At 41.5% G+C, this 19,308-nt stretch overlaps 1 protein-coding gene across 4 annotated transcripts in view; it reads left to right on the top strand.

Moving 5' to 3' along the window:
- The first annotated feature begins 1,312 nt into the window (after positions 1 to 1,312).
- tpk1 (thiamin pyrophosphokinase 1) overlaps positions 1,313 to 19,308 on the top strand; it is a 33,690-nt gene continuing 15,694 nt past the window's right edge. Inside the window, exons 1-5 of one of the 4 annotated variants that reach the window (XM_036518777.1) lie at positions 1,313 to 1,430; positions 1,718 to 1,780; positions 8,760 to 8,805; positions 12,848 to 12,922; positions 16,658 to 16,727. In XM_036518777.1, the coding sequence (XP_036374670.1) occupies positions 8,763 to 8,805; positions 12,848 to 12,922; positions 16,658 to 16,727 (188 nt within the window). In that variant the 5' untranslated portion in view covers positions 1,313 to 1,430; positions 1,718 to 1,780; positions 8,760 to 8,762. Of the gene's footprint in view, positions 1,493 to 1,717; positions 1,781 to 8,759; positions 8,806 to 12,847; positions 12,923 to 16,657; positions 16,728 to 19,308 lie in introns of all 4 variants that reach the window. The other 3 variants (XM_036518778.1, XM_036518776.1, XM_036518774.1) reach the window with 3 other exon arrangements.

Raw genomic sequence — 19,308 nt, 5'->3', positions numbered from 1 at the left:
TACACGCTCTATACTACATTGTTCTGAATGTTATTTGTTGACACAACTGAGTTTATTTTAGTAGCTCAGCTTCATCATGTTGCTAAATGGTACTGTAGTGACAGGCAAGAGCAGTCACCCCACCTGGCCTCGAACCCAGGTCTACGGGGGGGGGCAAACCTGCAGCTTGACCGCAACGTCAAAGAGCCAGGCTTGTTGGTATGGCAGTCAGAGCACATACTCAACTGTAGTGAAGGCACTCTGTCACACTGTCCTCTGCAGTGACTGCACTCGCCCTTCGCTACAGGTACCATGGCAAAGCCTGTGTGGGGTTCACAATTACAGTCTTCTAGTGACAAACCCAGTTCTTCAGCCACAAATCCACACTGCCACCCATGAGAAAGAAAGCTTATTTAGTGCTGATGTCCACAGGCAGCTGGTTCTGCCAGAGTGGATGCAAAGGTTGACAGGGTAGCATGGATGAAGTGGGGGGTAACAGCAACTAAAAGGATGTGATATGGAATGCAGCAGGTTTTGAAAAAGGCTTTCACGCTCTTGGGAGGGACCACTGGACTGGATTCAGGCGTGAGTGAACTGGGATGTGAATGGGTGAAAGACGGGGGCATGAACTGTGAAGGAGCCACAGGGAAACTTGAACAAATAAAATGAGACAACAGAAAGAGTGTGAGAGTTCTTTTGGAAAAAAAAAAAAACCTTTTTTTGATGAGGAAAGAAAGGAGAAAGACAGAGTCAGAGAGAGGTTCTTGAATTTTTTGGCAGTTCTGACACATCGGCTAGATTCCCAGTAGATGAAGTACACAGGGTAAAAGGAGAAAGCTCAGACTGGAGAATTGATGAGAATTAACAGAATGCATAAAGTCAATATGAGAGTGTGTAACAATGGAGAGAAGCAGTGAAAGGAAGGACAACTTGGACACCCAGCGAGCACCATAGGAACATCAAGAGGAAGTGGGATTATGGCCGGAGAGGCACAGCGGCTACATCAAGTGGGCAGAAGTGGCATCATTTATTTAAGGATCATTCAAAGAGCATGATACAGGCCCTTAAGCAAGGAAAACTGAGAAAGAGAATACCGAATAAAACAGTAACAGCACACAGGCCAAATTCCCATGCACTTTTCCACAAGTTCACATGGGAGAGAGAAAGACAGAGAATCTAAGAGAGAATACTATGACTTTTGACACACATTTTAATATTTCCGGCGTGACCATGTACGGGCTTAGCCACGGAAGCTCCAGACAGAGGACAGAGGTTAGAAGTCCGAACTGTAGTTACGAAATCTGGTCCCTTATCAGCACTTCAGCCACAGAAACATCCTGAGTACTGAGAAGACTGTGCTGTCCACACAGTTTACGCTGAGTCTGGTTAACCCGGAAATCCTGTTCATTTGAGGGTACGAATTATCCTGTGTACGGATTCATACAAGGAGGGTATGAATTATTAAATCGCGGGCACAAATTACTTAGATGCGGGCACGGATTGATAAATCGGGGTAATAATTTCTAAACCATTTGTAACGACTGACAAATTGTGTGTACAAGGAACTAAATCGCGGGTACTGATTTATAAACCGAGGGTACGAATGAAACATTTAGAATTTCATTTTCGACCCCGTCCTCCACATACTTTCTCAAAAAGAGTCGGGGCGAAAATAAGGTCCCTTTAGGGGTCGCTGTGGTAAAATATTTGCAGATCCCTCATGCTGGCTTGAATGCAGGTCTTGGATGCAATTCGTTGACTGTTTGTAAGACTCCGGAAGCTCCTCTTTTGCCGGCATACCGTAAGTAGCACTGTCCTGTGGTGGAACGTGTGACCGTTAGCGAAAGAGTGTTGTATCCTTAACATTACACCACATAAAAACCTGTAAACCACCAGTTTAATGTAATTTCGCTTGTTACATTTTGAGATCTTCATACTATAAACATTTTAATGTATACCTGCATTTGCATTGTATTGTTGATGTTACCTAGCCAGATCTTGTAAATATGCTACGAGGGACTTGGGTCACCTTTGAAAGTTGCACAGGCAGCAGGCTAGTTAACCATACTGTGATGATATTTTAAAGCGAACCACAGTAATTATCGTAAAACAAATGACTAAAGCCGATCTGTTTCCTGTAGCTTACACTCATTTTCAACGTGCCTGGCTGTGCTACAGCTAACGTTAGCTAAACCGGGTCATGACTTCAGGGTAGCGCATCCTACGAACGTCAGAGCAAGCTCGTTCGCTGTGTTTACTTGTTCATGTTAATTTGCCTTATTTCTCGCACACAATGGCTTGCAGGAGAGCGTTTTTTTATGACAAACCCATGTACATGTCCAAGACTTCACGGGCAGTTAGCTGGCTAGCCATGTGCAACAGACCAACCATTCTATTTGATTAGCTTTGAGAGAGGCGTTTGCAGAGATGTCTGAGTTTAAGTATGATCCATTGACTGGGTACTCAGACATCGAGTGGTGGCTGGTGGGTTGATCGTTAACGTTCAAGTACGTGTCCACCCTGTCAAAGCAAGAGGGTTATGAAGCAAAGCTTCGGATACACGTCATCAAATTTGTCATCGGACCAAAAAATGGCATAGGCGGTGCTCCTCGCAATATGTTTGGGGCTGACAGGCAGAGTATGGGTCCAGCGCTTTCAGCAATACAAAGCTGCGGTGTGTAATTTGTAACGATGTTTATTTGCAGACCTACACGGCCGCATTAATGGACCAATGCAATGCTGGTTACGCTGAAAATAAGACGTGCGTTCTCGGTTTTAACCACAACCCAGAAAGTGGATGGGGATGTGGTTGCAGTCTCAATCCCATATATCATCCAAAATAAAATAATTAGAAAAATGAGATTGATGCATCATGCAAAAGTTTATTATAGGACCAGAACATTAGTTATTTTCATTATTGAAAGTTAATCATTGCTGCATTTTAAACAAATTAATTAAAATTAATACAGATTATGAAATTGCTATTTGCCCATTTTTACCCAAATTCCAAGGTGAATAAGAGTATTGCATTTTGGATGTAAGCACAGCAATTAGTGTGTTTTGAGAGCACGGCATGTCAGTTTGGCTCTTTGTATTGTGAGTTTTGCACATTAAAACTTGTGAAAAGTGACTCAGTCGGAAATATCTAGTGTCATTGGTATGCTTGTACAAACTTAGGTATTTTTGTTGCCATTGTTTGGATAATTAGGTAATAATTATGTTAATTAAGTGCCCTGCAATTAACATAAGAGAAAACACTGAACCAAGTAGGCTTTTTTTAATTAAAACTAAAATTACAGGTTTATACATTTTGTGCAGAAGCACTGAAAAGGCTTCTAGTACTAGGTTCTTTTACAGTGAAAGGCCTGAGTGTATTGCAGTTGCGTTCTGCATTGAGGACACTTGCTTGGTTTGTCTTGGAACTCTGTAAGAAGTCTTACCAGCCACCAACCAGACTCCAGGGAGGGAGGCGCGTTTTCCCAGGGTGAAGTGAAATTATGTAATCCTGCTGTAATTCTATAATTTACGTGGAGGTGTCTCCCTGTGGTTAACAGGGAATCTCAATGAATGGTTCAGGTGTGCTACACACATCCAGCCCTGCCCCTTGCCATATGTTCACTCCTCTTTAACTTTTGACATATCTGGGAAACAGTCTTAAACCCTGGTCAGATAAGATGGCTAGTTAGCTAGCTACCATATTGATTAAATTCTTAGTCTTTCTATATCCATGTAAATGTATTTATAAAACCAGGCAAAACTGAAAGGTGTTGAAAATTAACAAAGAAGCATAGCGTAGCATGGTGGTTAAGGAGCAAGACTTGTAACCGAAAGATTGCCAGTTCGGTTCCCAATGGGGGCACTGCTGCTGTTTTGTCAGTGATATGTTTTGTGGTGTTCCATTAGGGCATGGCCACATACAGTTACACTATGAACATACACAGTTATAGTGCAACTCTTTACAGGGTGACAGTCACCTTTTGAACAGCTGACAGTGCACGTGGTTCTGCCACATGCATCACCGCTACTGGTTTAGACTGATGACAGTAATGAAGGCAGGTATTAAGATGACAAATAAAGCATGTCTAATCTCTAATAACAACATGACTTTGAGCAGACTCTTATTCCTCAAAAAATTGAAATGTTATGCCTTCGAAGATACCCGTCTTGCCATAATTTTGAAAATATAATCCAAGCGTTCACAAAGATAACATCTCTTACCTGCTCATTGATGGCCGCATATCTTCTGATGTCCGTGCCTGCTTTACAAGCAATTTGTGCCAGAAATAAGAGCACAGTTGCAACTCATTAATAGATATGGATTATTGTTATGCTGTATTTAATATACATGATTGTGTGCCACTGTGCAGATCTATCTGTGGTGTGTGCCCTGGCCAGTAAACATTGATGTAGTTAGATCATAAATGTGAGACATTGACTCACATGAGCTACACCTGCAAAGGATTTAAATTGTGATAGATACTGTGAAACAATACATAGACAAATAAACTTCAATAAGATATTACATTTAAATCCTTTCTATAGAATATTTCATGTGCCTCCCAGAGACACCCAAAGCACCCAAAAAGAATTTGTCCTCCAGTTTGGGGAACCGTTCAACGGCCTCTTGCTTCACAAGGCTGCGGCAGCACCTGGGCGAAACTTTCGCTCCGTCAGCCAGAAACGGAGAGGAAACCGTGCTGACCGGCAGCGTGGGGGGGGCATGAGAGCTGCTAATACGGCGTTCTGCGGACATCTGCTGCGGTGCGGAGCTTTACGGAGCGCGGGGTGAGTCCGAGGGATGCGGCACCTGGGGGGATTATAGAGGCTGCGCGCTCTTTAATGGCCACCCCCCCCGCAACAGTCCTCCCAGCCTCATGCATTTTAATGGGCCCTGGCACTGTTTCAGCCGTGCGCATTTATTCAAATTAGCCGTCTGAATTAAAATGATAGGACGTGCTGTGTTACCTGCTTAATACCCCGGACAAATCTGGGGAACTTGGAGCGGCTTAGAGAGTTTTAACCTTACCTGAGTCTTTTTTTTCCCCCTCTATGACATCATATGGAAATGTGAACAAGCCAAGAGGCCAACTTTTTCATTCTTGCGACCCAGTTGTGAAAGATTGTAGATTGTAGATCTCCACAACCCAAAATAATTAGTAACACCTTTCCCCCAGAGTTTTCATACATACTCCACATTACAAAGCAAATGAATTCTAGGTGAAGCCATTAGTAATAAGAGCAAACAAGTGAATGCAAAACTGAAGGCTGAGTTTCACTTACACCAAATGTGACTATTGGGGCTATTTGTCCTTCAAGTTCCTTTCCCAGTCAGACTTGCACGATTAAAGCACTACATACTTACTTGTGCTGTTTGGCAGATTAGCTAGCTTGCTGGTTAGAATGACAGCCTCTGTTGTGTTGCTACTCACAGAAACTCGGGTTGTGTGAGGACAGTGATGGTCTAAGGTGTTTTCTAAATTAGTTTTGGACCAGATTGAAGAAGGGAAATAGGCAACAGCAATTTAGGTTGAGAGCTGTGATCAAGGGTTGTCTGTGACGGCAGTTACCAGTATGGGAATTGACCTGCAGCCTCCCAATTATAATGCCAGGTTCAGAATCAGAATCAGAATAGACTTTATTGTCATTGCACGGTGGGGGTGCAACGAAACTTGCAGTTCTTAGCTGCTACGACACACCGTTGCCCAAATCTAAGATTAATGTTGTTTACATGGAAACTTACAGGACAGGCAAGTAGTTTTAGGCAAAAGATGGCATTAAATTAGGGATGTTTGGTATAATATGTGAGGATATTAACATGGTTTATCTGCATCAGTATGCCTTCCAGGCAGTCAGATACATGTACACCACTACCTCACATTGGACCCGCTTAATAAATGGCACAGGTATAGTATCCGTCTTTGTCTCCTCTCTCAGTGAGAGTTTTGCCTGCAGGATGTTTCACTGTGAATCCATTGAAAGCTACCCTGCCGGTGTAGACGCATTCGCCCAGTCGGAACCATGGCCGCCCCAATCGATGCAGACGTTTGGTCGGTAGATGACCAGGTCTCCACATCGATCTGTTGCTTTTCCGCACGCAGCATCCAAGGAGCACAAAGCAGGCCTTTAATTTAGTCAGATGCAGAAATGCGGCCAGTATCAGTGTGCACATCCAAATAACGACTGCAGGGAAACCAAAATACAGACACGCCATAGTCCCCCCTCCTCAAAGCTGGAGAGGGGTCATCGCTCGTGGTGCGGCTTCCTTCTGGAAATAGACAGCAGTGTGGTGTAGTGGTTACGGGGTAAGCCTTGTAACCTGAGGGCTTAAGCTTTGATGGAGGGGGGCTTTGCTCTCATTCTCTTGATCAGTATTTGCACTTTGTTGAGACACTGTGATGTGAGTGTAGTCACTAGAGGTTGTGAGTGACTGCAGACTGAAACAATTGTTTAAAAGAACAAAAAATAAATCTGACAGTGTGTTTTCTTCAGAGGATATGTATTTCAGGGAGAATTCTAGTGTTTATCCTTTGATGAATATTCTGTAAAGCTCTTATAAGAGGAACAGTAGCCATGATGGGTTGGTAAACCACATTGATATGTAGTGGTTTCTGACCAGGCCTTGTAACCTGTATGGACTGCTTCAGTAAATATCCAGCTGTATAAATAGATAATGTGGAATCTTTCTGTTATTCAGAATGGCACGTTGGAATGTAATTTATGTTAACCTTGAAAGACCCGAACAGGGAAGGGGATCACTGTTTCGATTTCATGAAGTGTGTATTTTTTTTAATTAACAAATCTTTGGCAATACTTTTTGGTTGATGCTGTTTATAATCACTTATAATCACCATTGCAGAAATTTTACCCCTGTGTTTTCCTTCATCTTCTGTTGGTAGGCACGTTTTAACAGCAAATGATGCAACTATTTCAAGCACAAAGAGAGTTCAACTTGTGATATAGCCGGGGAAGCTTCAGGGTACATGGCTATTCTGAGGAAAACGTTAATCTGGAAAAAAAAAAAAAAAAACCCACTTAGAGCAGCACTCCAATCCCAGTGTATTACAAGTGTAAAAACCGCGCTGATTTACGTGGCGCTGCGAGATCGGCTTTCTGCCGCCACAAGGCTGGCGGGCTTTGCGTGCGTGCTTTGTGTAAATGTATTTTTAAGAACTGCATTTTTAATGTTCGGCTGCGCGAAGGGCCCGAGATGTGAAACACGCCGCTCAGGCGTGACATTATGCATTAAACAGCGGCACGTTTCTTTCCCATCGATTCGTAATGCGTTTCTTTCCAGCCGCCCCGGCGCCCTGCCCCGCTTTCCGTCGAACACCCCCGCTCCTCCAGTGTTCTCCCGGACCGCGCAGCGTGCGCGGGCCCGCTGAACCGTAACCCAGTCAACAAATTGGACTTTTCCCCCTCAGGTTCTTTCTCTGTTCACTGCAATTCATCGCGCACCGCCCGCCATGAGGCACCTTTTAAAAAGAAAGGTAGAGCAAAAAAAATGTTTCAAGGAAAGAGCAGCTTTTTATACTACTTGCGGTCCAATGGAGATGTTAAAGACGCAGTGTTTGTGATTGTCCCTCTTGTGCAGCCGTTATTACATTATAGATCAATGTAACATCCCTTGGCTCTGAACTTAAATTCCTCTTTACATTTCTGTTTTTTTTCAGTGATTTTTTTTTTCCCCACCGTCCCTTCATAACACTGCCATGGCATTTTCAATGTTTGAAATTGTGAGGAAGAATATTTTTGCTGCACCTGTGGAAGACCGTACTCTGTCAAAAGTTGCCGTGTGCTGTTAAAGCAGATAAACACTATGTGTGCGTCTGTTCTTCTGTAGATTGCACCTCCAGAGTGATTTTTATGTTTATGAAGAAGTGCTGCATCTTCATAAAATGAATGAGTTCGTTCACGACTTGCAACACAAAAACTGCTGAGCCGTCTGCCTCTTTGTGCGTCTGCCCGCTGTCTAACTGAAATCTTTTTGTGTGTGTGTGTGTGTGTGTGTGTGTGTGTGTAGATTCCAGTGTACATTTGTTCTCTGAGGGAAATGAGCGGCCGGTTTTGGCTTAAGGTGTAGAGGGCACATGCTTACAAACACGTTGCTTTTCAAAGCTTTAAACCAGGGCATGTAGCCTCAGTGGACTGTGGTCTTACATCCTGAATTTGAATTGGAGTCAGTGCTTTGGTCTTCAGCCTGTGGACAGGGGCCTGAGATTCAGTCACAGAGTATTTTCTCTTGTAATACTCTATCCTCTCTGCAGCTGAATCCAATCCATGTCTTCTGAATCCTCTCTGTAACTTCTCTTTTTCTCTTTCTGGTAGAGAACTCTGAAGTCAAATGAATCCATTATTAAAAATTATTTATCTTCATCAGTGTCTGTGTTTAATATTGACATAGACAACTTTTCACAATATATAGTGTGTAATATATGTAATGTGTACTCTCATGTAATTTGTACTGTTTTGGGGGGAAATTTTATTTTGTAAAATAATTTACCAAAACTCAAGTGTCAAGCCAGTCAAATTCCCATCCCTGTAGATTTTAACACCTGCACTGAGGTCACTTTGAGCAGTGGAAGAGTAGGGTTTGATCCCTAGTTGTTTTGCAGTCTCCGTAAGGTTCCATTCAGTGGTGTGCATTTTAATGGCTTTAAAAATTGGAGACTTTTTATTGAATATTGGTACTCATTTAGGTGAGTGTAATTTTATGTTTAACTAGTACATGTTGAAGTCTGTTTTCTCTCCAATCTTTCCCATGTCTCCTGGCTCTCTTGAAGGTCATGGATGAAGTGTTCACCCCTTTGGACTGCCTGCTTCATTCAGGTAATTTCATACACTGTGAGCTTTTGAAGTGTAGAATATGGCACATTGCTTGAAGTAATTGCAAAATAAGCAACACCAATAGCAATAACAATGGTAGCATTGCACTTTATATATATACTTACTGTATGCACTTTTGCACTTTTGTAAGTCGCTTTGGATAAAAGCGTCTGCTAAATAAATAAATGTAAATGTAAATATAGTGCCTTAGATGAAGCACAGCCTACCCTTTGCCTCTAATCCCTCTTAGCTTTAAGTCATCATTATCATTAAGCAGGAGGAAGTTAGAGGGTGGTATGACTGTGGGCAGGATGTTTATGTAATGAGCATAGTTTATGTATCAGGGATACAAATAATGTTAAGAAAGGAATCAGGTTTACCCATTTCAAATGTTAAGATTGTCCTGTTAGTGTTTCACAATACAAGTTTAGTTCTCTCTGGAAGCATGTTATGTCTTTGGGAATTTAGCAATTTAGCAATATCAAAGATGTGGCATTGAAAAATTTGTCGTGTCGTCAGAACTGAAAGAAGAGAGAAGACAGAAAATTAGATTTACCTCTCCGAGGCATGTTTATTTCCCGTTTGGACAGTGTGAGGTACAAAAATAAAATGCTAGTGCCATTTGCTCAGAGGTCATTTTTACTTTGTCAAGATTCCAGCCGGACACTCTATTTATTGTATACCGAGTGCATCCTCGTTGTACAAGTAATGCTGCCGCACCCCAATTAATATGACTTGTCACATCCCCACCCAAATAGATATTGGTAATCCTAGTCTCAAGCAAACGAAACACATTCCCTCAGGAGAAGGTGGGGATTGGCACAGGTGTATGACTCCTCATGGTACTGCACTTTGATCGATGCTAGCCAGCTAGCAAGTAGTGTTCTGCTGGTCTTAGCAAGGGTCTGAAAATCTGCTCTCTCCCTCCTCCCAGTACAGAGTTAAGCTTGTGATACCTTCAGTAAAGAATGAGACTTTTTTTCTCTCCTGGCTGGATTAGTATTATTTGTTAAACAATGTTATCACCTTGGCTGCCAGTAATGGTAAAGTATATGCCTTAATATTTCTTAATGTCCCAAAATATATTTATGATTTTGGCTTTAGTCCCAATCCCCTTTTCAGGTCAGATAATTTGGATTGACCAGTTTTCTAACAGGTAGGTATTAGGATCATTTTGGCCTCTTTGAAAATCCCCAGAGGGAAACTGGTTTTGTGTTGGTTAGGCTTAGGCCTCAGCTCTTGACATGCAAAGATAGGATTGCTAGGATTCGTATGTTCTTGAAATGAAGTGGTATCTTTCAGAGATTCAGTGCAATTGCCCGATAAGTGTGAGATAACACGCACAATTAATTACACTTTACAAGCCACTGCAGATAAGGACATCGCACAAAATATTCTGAAATTGCTTGGATCCTTAAGGAACAGCCTAAGTGAGGCATTCTCAGACCAATGGCACATTTTATCTGGCCTGTAAAATGAAGGAAATCGATTCGTGTTTATTTTTATAGCTCCATGTAAAAGTGACTCCACTGTTAAACATAGAAGCATAAAAGGCAGCACAAACACACACAATGGTGCAGTGAAATTTAAAGAACAGACCGGCGGGATCGGGTAGCCAGTTCATAGTGCTTGTTGTACGATTAAAAGTGAATTTTTGGGTGAGGTTTGATGCACTGCACAAATCTGCCACTGCTTTAGGCTTGTCTGCTGTGCCAAGCATCTGTTCTGCCTCACTTTTTCACAGCAGCATCTTTAGGATCAACAGCGCTGTTGCTTTTTGTTCTTAAAAAGGTGCCCATATCACCCCTGTTTAATGAAAACTTTTACACGCTCCCCCTATCTATAGCAGATTGCTAAATCTCTGCATGTCACCAAAGTGTTTATTCTTACACCGAAACATTTTTCAGCTCTTGATCTGAATTATCTAACCCGACAGCTTGCAGTGCCAGAGAAATTCTTTTGATTGACAGCGCATGGAAAGCATGCTGACAATATTATTTCTTTTTTTGAGTCGTTGTTTGGACCGGAGGCGTTATTCGGTGTGAAACTCGAGCCACTCGGGTGGCGACTCTGGCTGTTCTGGTCGGGTGGCGGTAACGCACCGCTTGCCTTCCTGTGAGTAAATAAAGCACAGCACGCTCCGGCCCATTCATCAACCCCGCTCCAGCGAACGACAGCCCAAATTTGAACATATGTTTTAGATTAGTTCTGTTCTCACAAGGATTGTTTTACACCGCCTTTGGAAACGCTTGCTCGGCACGCGGTGAACAAGGTCACCTGGCCTGAGTGACAGTTCCCGCCGGCGGCGGCTCCCCTCGGATTAAGGCTCATGCCCCTTTCAGGAGAAGAGGGCGCCTGCTGTTCCACAGGAGAACAGAACCCGTGGAAAGGTCTTGGCTGGATGCTCCAAGCGTTTATGTTGTTGCCTTGCCCTGTGCAGGAATAAAGTTTATTTATTTGATTCTTCTTTAACAAGTAGATTGTTACCCAGGATGACTAGTATAGCAAATATTCTTTCACATATTATCCATTTATTTTGCTGGATAATTGCCAAAGCAGTTCTGGTGACCTACTGCATGTGGCTCAAGGCTACAACTGTGCAGCCTAACCTAAGATTTGAGCCCAAAACCACACCAGCTATGTCACATTGTGACTGTTAAGGGAAACACTGTCCCTAGCATTCATTTTCAATAACTAACCTTCGAATAAATATTTTGCATTAAAAGTCATTCAGTGAGTTGATTTTTAGACAACCACATAGAACACTTTAAAATAAAATAATTTTTTTTTTTGCTTCCAGAGTTCATTGAAGGATAACTTCTTGTTTGAAGATGTTGATGGGTATTTATTGCTTGGTTCAACATCTGTGTTTGACTTCAGGCCATATCTTGGTTTATAGATAGAGAACAGAAAGTGCAAATGCGTAACTCACACCCTAGCTGGCAGTATCCCAACAGCAGCGGTCAGTTTCACTTACTGTGAGGACTATGCAGCCTGACATGAAATTCAGCAGGGGTCAAACACAGAAGAGGGCCAAGGCAGTGCACTGGATTTTCAAATTGTTTACCCAAACAGGAATTAATCTTGCCTTTTTCCACAGCGCACAAACGGTGTAGCGGGAATGCCGTTTGTGTGGCCTGCATTTCTTCCTCTGTCAGTAACATAAGTGGGCTTGTGTACGACAGACGTTCGCAATTTCCTGGCTTGTGGAAGTCGCCGTGATTCCCGTCAGTCCCTGAACGGAAGCGGGAGAAAGCGGGAGAAAGCGCTCGGTGCGACCGCGGCTGCTGATTCCAAATCGTTGCGGTGGAACTGATGTGGTGTCAAGTGTGGATGGAGTTAGATGCGTTTTACCGCAAGCTGCTTGCCGAAATCGTCCAGTCGGATCTCCTCTTTGTTTCATGGCTATCACAGCTTATGCATTGTTGTCTGCATCGTTGTTGCGGTCATTTATTCGGCTGACGGACACCTCTGCCCAGGGCTCCTTTCATGGCCTCCATTTTACATTGTTTATGTGCAGAGTTAGAGACTGACTGAGGCAGTTCAACTTCAGTGTCCTGCTCAAGGGTACAGTGGCGATCATCTTGATCCCAGACTTCAACTAGGGACCAGAGTTGGGGTCGATTCTGTTTTAATTCGGTTAATCTGAGAAACGAAATTCTATTCATTAACTGAGCAATCTTTGTAGAAAATGTCCAGCAATTGTCAATGGATGAATCGAATTTCAGTTCATACCCTAAATTAACTGAATTGAAGTGGAATGATCCCAACTCAGTCTTGGGATCAGTCCCAACCCGTTAGTCTCACTGGTCCCTGAGACTGCTGTAGGAACCCATCACAAAACAGTTAGTGGGAAACATTACAGGTCCCTCCTGGATTTTTACTAATGTATGACATACACATCACAAAATCTTAGAAATGAAGTTATTATCAACAGCTGTTTCTTCTTGTTTTTATTCCTTTTAACTCAGTATTACTTGAGTGTGTTCTTATTTATCAGTTATATAACATATGCCAGCATTTTACAGTCTTTTTCTTCCTCCAGGAAAACAGAAGATATGCTTGGTAATCCTCAATCAGCCCTTGGATGAAGATTTCCTGTACCTGCTCTGGGATAAAGGTATTCATTTTATGATAACCGAGTTTGGGGGAGGGAGGGTCACCATCATGAGAAATTGAGAGATAAAGATGTCCAAAGGACAAACTTAAGACTGCTCCGAGAAGGTCAACAGCCTCTGATTGGTGAGTTACGTTAGCAGAGCATTTTGTACCTATGTAGCCCGGGAAATTGTTCATCATCCTCAGTCCTGCTGTGCTGCAAATTGTTAGTCTAAGGATGACGATTTAAAGACAGTGTTTAACAAGATGCCATCATCGATCCTGGGCATGTCTTAGAGAGCTCTCAGTGTGCTGCAGAATCAAATACAGTATCTGGCATTCAGTCAAGGGCATTTCTTCTCCCTGAAACTACAAAATATCTGTTTAACTAGCAAGGTTATACGCCCAAGAGTTCCTGTCGCACTGCCAAGGTTGTATCTAATTAGCTAAGAGAAGGAAAAGCGAGAGCTATAATTGCGCTAAGCAGAGACTAATCTTAGCTATAATTGCACTAAGCAGAGACTTATCTTGGCTTATTGCTACTTGATGCTACAGAGGCTGGCACGTCCGTGATCTATTATCAACTGAATTATAATCCATTGTGTGAAAGGGGGTAGGCAGTTTTCTGGTTATTGTAACTGTCAGTTTTGTGTCTGGATTTTCATTTGGGGAAAAAAGCAATATTCTTTACATGTTTTAATTATGAGAAAACCAGCACTACTCTGTCTAGCCATGGGTATACAACCCTGGTTATATCCAGTCATGAGTATATAACCCCATTTATATCCAGCCACAGACATACAACCCTGGTTAAGGATAGGGTAAGACTCCTTTGTGTAAACACAGAAAGCTAAGCTGTTTTAATGTATTATATCTTGTGTTATCTATTTGAAAAACACTTAAGGATGGAAAATTCACTGGCCAGTAGAACTCTCTAAGAACCTGTATATTCTGTAGTAGCAGTGCAATTGGTAATATATTCATATATATTTACCTATTTATATGACAGACTACAAATACAAAACACAAAATTGTGTAGGAATTTCAGATTTTCAACTTGTGCATGGGTGGAAGGGACAGATTTCGCTTTAGTCAGTCAATGTGTGTGTTGACTCTTTTGACTGAAATAGGGTAATGATCCTATTTGCATGAGCCTATATTGCGTATTAAGTGTAATTCCTTATGCATTTACAAATGGCTAGAAAGCAAAGGCACCTGTTCCATATGAATGTGACATACTACAACACCAGCTGTAATGCTGCTGTCACTAAGCAGTCAGGCTCTTACCCATTGGGTCACTCAGCCAGTAGACCCCTCTGTGAAGTATTTTAGCAATTACTGCTACTTTTTACCTCTTCCATCACCAGATTTCTCGGAATAAGATGGGATGTGCTGTATCATTATGGAATGGGCCATTTACCTTATCAGCAGGGTTACGCTGCAATTTACTCTTGCCTCCAGTCAACAGCAGTTATGCCGCAATTCTCTGTTGCCTCTAGTCAGAGTCAATTTATTTGTTATATTTTGTGGCCATGTGCCAGATATTTTAGTCTGTGTTTAAATGTGTCCTCAATCAAACCGGCATGCACGGTGTCCTTAAAGTTGAAGAACTTAAGCAAGTGTTACTCTTTGACCTTCATTTTAAGGTAAAGGAAACTAAGGTAAGGAATTTTTTGCTAGTGAGTGACTGCATACACACTGTGTAGCTGCATGGTGTTACAGATAGAGTATTTGACTGTGGGGTAAAGATATTGTTGAATTCACACAGTATTGGTGGGTTTGTGAGAATACAATTGCAGGGGGACAGTAGCATTATTAGGATTTAACTTTTTTTAAAAATGAGGAGCAATATGTGTCCTCAATCAAACCGGCATGCACGGTGTCCTTAAAGTTGAAGAACTTAAGCAAGTGTTACTCTTTGACCTTCATTTTAAGGTAAAGGAAACTAAGGTAAGGAATTTTTTGCTAGTGAGTGACTGCATACACACCGTGTAGCTGCATGGTGTTACAGATAGAGTATTTGACTGTGGGGTAAAGATATTGTTGAATTCACACAGTATTGGTGGGTTTGTGAGAATACAATTGCAGGGGGACAGTAGCATTATTAGGATTTAACTTTTTTTAAAAATGAGGAGCAATACAATGAAAAATTATTTTCTGTGTACAAAACTATATGTCTTTTTCCAAATACAGCATTAAACATATCCGTATTTGTGCTAATTTTGAACAATTCATTGAAAATCATACATCTACTCAAGCAGTTCTAGTAATTCAACCTTCGCAATACTGAACGTAGCCTCAAGTCTAAAGTTAGGCATTTGTTAAGGGCAGACACCCTTCTTGTATTGCCTAATTATAGATCCTTATAGTCACACAGCCACTTTAGCTGTGATCAACATCGAGCTTCAACCCCCGGGTACAAGTTCTAGGTCTGTTATTGACCGGCAGCACAAAGAATGGCAAGCCATAAAAATACAGTTTATCACTGAAATTTGAACTTATTATTCAAAAGTCTGAGTGTATATTCCACTGACGTCCTGAGGACCTTTAGTGATGGTGGCCTACATTTATCAAGTATTAGACTAATTCTGTGAGAGGTGTTTTAAATCAATTATCCCAGCCTATTATGAAATGTGCTACAGGGTTAAAAAAAAAAAAAAAGATTCGCCAAAGGGAGTTGAAAAAGCATGAGAAGGATGCACATAATTACATTCATTATGCTTATTTCGTAGGGGAGTCAGAGATCCATCGAGACCAGTCTTGGCACAGTGATAGATTAGGCTGTGGATTTGTAGGCGAATACGAAGCTACGGAGGGCTGAGAGGTCTGGTCTCCTCATCGTGCTCTCTTACAGCATGTTATTACGCTCTCAAAATGGAGCCCTGCTCTAGGGGGTGACAGACACACTTATTAAAGGAGAATGTAGGAGAACAGTATAATATTGTTCCTCAGTAATTCCATTGAGATTGTCTTCTTTTGCTTAATGTGCTTATTGATCCTGTGGTACTCTTGTTAGGAGAACGTACAGTAACCGTATATTAAATGGCCCATGCCGTACACCTTATAAGGATATCTACAACCTTCTGGAAATCTTTGGCACCGCTGTGTTTCAGTGTCCTGTTTGAGAGATGTATCAGAGTGTGCCAGCTGCCTGCTACACAGCACCAAACTGTCTTGTTTTAGTGCTCCTGTACCTCCTTTATGTATGGTATAGCGCAGGGAACACTCAGTAATTAAGTACCGCTCCTCTCAGTTTGGGTGGCGGTGTGGGACTGCGGAGTGAGTAAGGATCTGGGCCTGTAGCCAGCGTGCGCAACATCCTGAGGAGAGCACTGCTGCTGTGCTCTTGAGCGAAGTATACAGCCTAAATTTACACCTGCACCTTCACAGTTAAGCATAGTTCGAGCGCATCTCACGGCCTGTAACGCGCCCACTCGGGGTGACCTCTGCTCCGTTTCTATTTCTTTAGCATCACAGTCGCTGTAATGATATTGTTTATTTCCGTGCTCTCAGCAATATGTTCCGTGACAGTTCCCCTGTCCACAGACATTAACTGAAATGTTTGATTGATTGACATCCAGCTGTAGACATGAATAGCTGAAGCTGTGATTGTGAATGTTATATAAGCTGCCTTGACAAAAGGGCCTTCTAAGTAGAAAGATGTGAAATAATGTAACAGTGTGGAGTGTGGAGGTGCAGTTCTGAGAGGCAGGAGGGCCTCTGTCTGCTGCTCTAACACTGTGCATTCTCTGTGCAGCTGCGTTGAGAGTGTGCGCGGATGGAGGAGCCAACCACCTGTACCACCTCACGGCTGGGAGACGAGACAGGTGAGACGGACGTGCTCAAAACCTCCCCTCACTCTTTCACAGACAGTCTGAATTTTTTAGTGGTTCAAGCTTTTGGATTTTAGTCATGTTGAATCTGTGCTCATGTCCATTCTTTTAAAAATGAGTTACGATCAAATGTGGACTGACCTTGATAGCAACAATCAACCTTTGTTCAATTTGTTAACTGTAAAAACACACTCTAAGAGGAAAAAGAGATGTTCCTGAATAATTCAGAGGGATCAATTTCGCTTTTGAGCTCTACCCTCATGTACAGCACACTCTAATAGAAAAAAAAAACAATCCTCAACAATTGCTTTCCAGCAACAATTGATTTACCTTTTTAACCCTATGATCATGTACAGAACACATCAAGAAAAAAAGGATATTCCTCGAACAATTCTGCACTATTGATTTTCCTTTTTAACTCCATGATCATGTACAGCACACGCTAAGAGAGAACCGAGGTCTCTTTCCCTACAGTGGAACCACAAAGACGTTTAAAGAACCTTAAAGATGTGTTTCAGAAGAGATCGTCTTAAGTGCTTGCAAAAAAACTTCAGTGCTGCTCTACCACAAGCCAATGCCATTGTGTGCATAAATTTTAGCCCGTTCATACTATGGAAAACCTCTAAATGGGGAACATGGAAATATTGGTTTAGTGACCACTGCGTTGTTATGAGACCTCAGCAAAGTGAACTTCTACAGTGCATTGAATGAATACCAACCACTGCTTCAGCCATTTATCAAAAGTCTAACATTTGTGGGTACCAAAAATTTTTTCATTGATTTTTGTACATAATTTCAGCCTCCATCCAGAGAATCTTGGTTTGGATTAGACTGTCTCATTTAGTTATTTTACCCTAGGACCTTTATGCTAAATCATCCTAAAAATGAAGTACCATGTACTGTATATGTGCCATGAGTGTAATTTAGGTAATTGCAGAAGCTCTGCAAAGGCTATGCTTAGCATATGATTTTACAATTTCAAAAAGTCAAATAGTTCTGCTCCAATTTCAAAGTTAGCCACTAGTCACGTATTTTCAAAATTACATGCAAATTCACAGAATTAATGGTCCAAGACAACAAGACATTAGCAGTCAGTATTTGTATTAATTTCTCATCAGCTATTAACTTTTAATTAGCAAACATGACTTATACACAGCATAACAGCTACTTCAATTACAGTCTGGCAGACAGTACTTGTTAATGTTATATGGCATATAAACACCTGTTTTGGTGGAAAACATTGTATTGCTATTCATAATCCATAATGTGTTGTTAAGCAAAAAAAATATATATATTTCAAACTTGACTACACTGATGTATGTTCATTGATTAATTAATGAGTCAAATCTGATTTGATATAACTCTCTTACGTAAAGAATTGCACCAGAGAACCAAACAAACTACATAACATATGCAGTGATCTGCAGGAACAGCTTACATAGTAAGATATTGTACAGGCAATATTATTTTAACTATATTTTAACTATATTAAGGGTATACTAAGAGGAAAAATAGAACAGAAAACAATAAGAATCACAAACATTATGAAAGAAGGAGGAAGTGTTCTCTTTGGTTCCCCAGTGGCAGCCGATGATAAAGTTTAAGCAAACCCACTTTATCTGCTTGGATGGATAATAGATTTATTCACTTGACAGGGACATTCCCAAACGCTTTCGTCAAAGAGTCTTTGCCTGTGCTGTAATTCTCTACGCTCGTCCCTCTTTTGGGCTTAGATTGAGATTTTTTTTTATTTGATAATGTGTTTTCTTGCGTTTTATTTTCTTACTTGAATTGGTAATTCGTGTTTCAGAGCTCTGTTCATTTCTGTAGCGTTAGGCTGGGGAATTGATGCTGTGCTTTTCCAATTATCACTTTTTTTTTTTTTTACGAATTAATATTCCAACCAGCAGCCAATTTTTTTGCGAGGGTTTTGTCTGTGCCTGCAATGTGTTCCCTGTAGTCTGCATTGTGGAGATAATAGCCACGGCTTTTCAAAATGCCAGCTGAGGTCCTGGTCCTCGTCATTGTGGAGGAACAAAATCACTTTGCCCCCTTTTTAAGCAAACAGCATTAGCGTGAGAGTGGCAGAGAGGGAGACCTTTGTGGGGGTGTGACAGTGTGTGTGTCTGTCTGAAGAACGCCCAATCAGCAAGGAATGCCTGTCCTCTCTCATCTAATGGACACCCTTGGGGTGTGTCCCCTCAGGATGTTTGGTGTCGTCCATTTACATTACATTACTCTTACATTTTGTCATTTAGCGGACGCTCTTATCCAAAGAAAAAAACATAAAGACATGTACATGATTCAATACGTCAAGTCAGTGGCAATATCTTCATTATTATGAGAATGAAAAAACTACAAACAACAAAACTTCAATATATAGAAAAATTACATAAAAGGGGAACGAGATCACACTAGGGTAGGGGAAATGAAGTACAGTTTGAAGAGTTTTGAAGAGTTCATAACAGATGCACATTGCATAAGCAGTGCAATTGGTTTAAAGTTGCTAATCATATTTCTCAGGTCACAAGGAGTGGGCAGGAGTCCTCACTGGTTCTTCTGCCCCTTGCTAATG

The sequence above is a fragment of the Megalops cyprinoides genome, chromosome 24 (assembly GCF_013368585.1).
Source record: "Megalops cyprinoides isolate fMegCyp1 chromosome 24, fMegCyp1.pri, whole genome shotgun sequence".
NCBI lineage: Eukaryota > Metazoa > Chordata > Actinopteri > Elopiformes > Megalopidae > Megalops > Megalops cyprinoides.
The sequence above is the reverse complement of the archived record's forward strand: the minus strand, read 5'-3'. Positions and strand labels throughout refer to the sequence as shown.